Source organism: Scylla paramamosain, chromosome 22 (genome assembly GCF_035594125.1).
Source record: "Scylla paramamosain isolate STU-SP2022 chromosome 22, ASM3559412v1, whole genome shotgun sequence".
Taxonomy (NCBI): Eukaryota; Metazoa; Arthropoda; class Malacostraca; order Decapoda; family Portunidae; genus Scylla; species Scylla paramamosain.
This window is the reverse complement of record NC_087172.1, coordinates 9748416-9752566: the sequence shown is the minus strand read 5'-3', so window position 1 is coordinate 9752566 and position 4151 is coordinate 9748416. Positions and strand designations below refer to the sequence as shown.

Genomic DNA, 4151 nt, shown 5'->3' with positions numbered 1-4151 from the left:
AAAAATGTACATATGGCCATAGGAAACATCAGTATTGCATTTCATTTGAATAGTAAGAAGATATGGATTATACAACATCATATATTGATCATCTATATTTTTTATCATTGATATGTATTCATGATTGGAAGCTCATTTGATAATATACTCAAAATGTGGTTTGCTCAATAGTAAGATAAATTTCGATAACACTGTACTATTCATACTTTCAAATTAAGTAAATTAACTTTAAAAATATTTGCTTGTTAGCGAACAGTATTAAATTTGGAGTTGAGTTTGGAAGCTCGCTTGAGTGCCGCCCGTGGGCCGGCCAGGAGGACCCCGTGCGCCGGGAAGCTTCCAGTCGCCAAGAGGGTGTGGTAGTGAGAGGGTCACTCTGCCCCGGGATATACTTTATATTTGTGTATATAGCACCTATTTTATAAAACGGGTAAGACCAAACTCTATGTGTGTGCATGGCTAGTGTAAAGGAGTGTGCAGGGGTGATGGGAGGTGTGTGTGGCGGGCGTGGAGCGTGGCGAGGCGGGAGCCGGTGACGGGCGGCGGCCAGGCACCAGGCAGGGAGGCACCTTGCCTCGCCGTCCTGTGTGGCGTGTGCTGCAGGGGTTGTGCCAGGCCCGGACAGGCGTGGGGCTGCTGAGAAGTGGGTGTGGGCATGGAGGGCCAAGTAGCAATCCTAGCAAAGTTAAAGGAATGTTGCCCGTGGCGAGGTGTGGGCGCTAGGCTCAGGGTGGCCGGGTGTGTGGCGCCCGCCATATGTGGGGCTGGTGGGCGTGTGCGCGTGGGCTGTGTAGAGGTGCTGGGCGTGTACGTGAGGAGTGTGGTACTGTGCCCATGACCCATGTCTGGGGTTGCCTGGGGTGGAGGGAGCCGGCTGGTGCAGGCGAGGGAGTGCAGTAGGGAGCACCTCGCCGGGGCTGCCTTTTGAGCTGCTTGCTGCAGGAAAATTCAGCAGTCGTCCGTTGGTGCGAGTCCCTTGAGGCGGGTGCAGGCAGGGGTAGCCAGGACAAAAGTCTCATTGTCGGGTCACAGGGGACTGACTCGAGTGCTTTACGACAGCCACATAGTATATTTTTCTTCAATCTTTCAGTACCCTTAAATTTCTCATCCCCATCATTTCAGGCTTGTCCCACCAAACTTTCTTAGGCATGCTGTATGTATCCTTGCAGCGTAACCCAAGTTTTTACCATCAAAATTTTACATTACCGATATCTATTGTGTAATCTACATCACCTGGTAAGAAATTTTCCAATCAACTATTCTGTTGTAGATTTGGATTCCTGTTGGTGAAAGTTTGGAGCTAAATAGCATCTTGTGCTGTGTTGTAGGTGCCATCACGCCCATTTACGGTGTCGATGCTCCTCAGTGGTGTCTGGTGTTGCCTGCCTTATCGTGATTTAGTAAGGTGACTTATTTTCCTTGGCTCTGGGGATTAGGTGAATATTGTCAGGATATACTGCATAATCCTGATTCTTCGTGTGAAAGTTATGTAGGATGGGGACGTAGTGTCCTCCAGGCTATCCATACCGTAGAGGAGGGTGAATGGGGGGGTGGGGAAACAAACAGGTGAGCTAAGAAGTTCTCACTGATCCGTTTACGTCTGCAGTCTCCTTCCATTGCTTCCGTTTCTCATGGCACTAATACCTTAGGCTTAGTCATCCTAGGTAAGGTGCCGTCCGTGCTTCATTTATGTTAATTTGCGGTCGTCTCTACGCCTTCCATCCTACTTTGTAGGCAGTTTTGTGCTTTAATTAATGGCAGTTGTGATCTCAACTTGATAATCATACAACGCAGTTCATGTCCGCCTTGATCGTGTGACGTCATACCCGCCATAGCACCTGGGATTTTCCTTTGTAATTTTTACAGATTTTTAAGTTATATTGGCTCCATGAATGCCTCAGGGTTTTCCGTAACGTGACGCACTACTGCCCCCTTCAGAGTCACTACTGCCTCCTTCAGCCGTAAATGTTAACATCTGGCTTCATTGCCTTGTTCGAGTCCTCGTTTTCTTGATTACATCACACATCTCGTCTAGCTCCTGTGACTCATTTCACCGGTTGTGCCTCATGTTCTGATTATGTACACCTGTTGTAAATCGTATCGTGATCTAACATCTGTACTGTTAAGTGACATCATTAGCAAAGTGTGGTCTTCCTCACAAGTCACTTATCTCGTTAGGTAGTTGTATCCCATGTTACCCGCTTCGTCAATTGTGGAACACTAATCGCCCTCAGCGAGTTCGTACCTTCACTAGTCATTCCCCTCAGTTGCACATCTATCTACATTAAAATGTCCGCTGTTCATAAAGTTCTCCATGATCCTCCTTTCCCCCTTACACACCCTCAGCTTGTGCTGTGAATGGTTGGTTGATTATCAACGCTTAAGGTGGTGGCATCAAGTGTGTTGTCAGGTCCTCTATTGCAGACCTTATCACAAAGGTCTGTTCTCAGTTTTGGCAGAGGTTTTATTTGCCGGAGTGTAATGTCACTTTATTTCTTCACACGAAGAAACACTACAGCTTTGGGGGCTGGCGCTGCGCAATGGCTTTCAACCTCTGCGTCAATTTAGGTGTCTTAAAATTTCTGCTCTAATTTTTGCATATGTATGTAGTAGACAGTTTACTCGCCATGTAGACTACACGTGTGCCGGTGTATCAAGGTGATACGTTTTGTTGAGCCTCAGTGGTCACGTGGGTGGATTCTGCATATCTGCAGCAGCTGTCCGTTACCACAAACGTACTGTGGCCATGGGATGCTTATGAAAATTTGGTGTACGTTTTATTAAAACGTAGGTAATATTTAATGCAGCACTGATCCTATTCTCTCTCTCTCTCTCTCTCTCTCTCTCTCTCTCTCTCTCTCTCTCTCTCTCTCTCTCTCTCTCTCTCTCTCTCTCTCTCTCTCTCTCTCTCGTTAGGCATTGAAAAGCTGGGTTATGTGTGGGATACGTGCATCGGGTGATGTTGAGAGTGCTTCAGGAATGTAGCAGCGTGAGAGCTGTGCGGCCCGGGGACATAGTGGCCGTAACCCTAATCCCGCAGAGAAGCAGGTGCTAGGCGTGGAATGTAGGGTATGGCGGGGAATGAGGAGCCGCGGAAATTTACAACTGTGAAGGATTTAACGTTGGTAGTCTTGTTTGTTGGTGTGGGCTTTACTTCGGAGAGGGGATTATGTAAGTGGAGAGCAAGTAGGAAAGGTTCTCCCCCCCTCCCCCCCGTGGTAGTGTTATTGTAAACTGCTGGGATGGCTGTGCTGGACTGGACTGGATTGGATAGTCCTGCTAACGGCTGTTGCGTCCGGTTGTCTGACAACTGCTGACCCAGGATTTTGTGCCGTAGTATGTAGCGTAGGGGGAGTAGGATCACTAACAAAGAAGTAATTGGTACACACACACACACACACACACACACACACACACACACACACACACACACACACACACACACACCAATTGTTAGTCGTAGGTGTAGACAGATTGGTGCAGTGGAAATCAAAAGGCCTCGTCTGAAGAGACGGAAAGGTTGCAGGGACAAATGAAGAGGTGAAACGAGGCTATCTTAGGCTAAAAATATGAATGGAAGGACGAAAGCTCTTGCGCTGCGTTTGTACAGATCTTTCGTCTGGATCAAGATGCATATCCTGCTTTCATCCGGTTCATGACAGCTAACTGTAGTACGCACATACTCCCCATCTGCCCTTACTGCGACGCAATATACTCGTCCGTCAATCACTGGCCTTGAGCCTGACTGCAAAGATGGACTTGCCGAACACCACTGATAATGTTAACCCAAACCATTGACGATCTATAGTGAGTAGTAGTGAGTTGCGATAGACATTTGCTAAGAAGCTTGTTTAGACGGTCAAGTGGGAAATGTTTTCTTAAACCTTTGTGGTTGTGGTACAGATGATTTCCTAATTAAGCGTTACGTCGGTGATTGGAAAATCGATTTAGGTGGCCACAGGGTTGCCATGTAGAACTTGAGAGTGAACATGAGCCAAGCGGCGGCACAGCCATACTGAAAGTCGTGTAGCTATCTGGAGCTTATGATGATGTAGAGATAAGGAAATGATGCTTTGGAGTTTGGTTGGTTTGGAGTTAAGCTAGTGATGGCTTATAATAACTTCGCTCTTTTCTCTTTCCAGACACAATGG

General features: G+C 47.2%; 1 protein-coding gene across 4 annotated transcripts in view; it reads left to right on the top strand.

Moving 5' to 3' along the window:
- The first annotated feature begins 292 nt into the window (after positions 1-292).
- Positions 293-4151, top strand: part of LOC135111838 (14-3-3 protein zeta) — a 15158-nt gene continuing 11299 nt past the window's right edge. For 2 of the 4 annotated variants that reach the window (XM_064025553.1, XM_064025550.1), the window contains exons 1-2: positions 293-430; positions 4143-4151. The exon at positions 4143-4151 is cut by the window's right edge and continues 96 nt beyond it. In XM_064025553.1, the coding sequence (XP_063881623.1) occupies positions 4148-4151 (4 nt within the window). In that variant the 5' untranslated portion in view covers positions 293-430; positions 4143-4147. Of the gene's footprint in view, positions 431-521; positions 644-4142 lie in introns of those variants that run through there. The other 2 variants (XM_064025554.1, XM_064025551.1) reach the window with 2 other exon arrangements.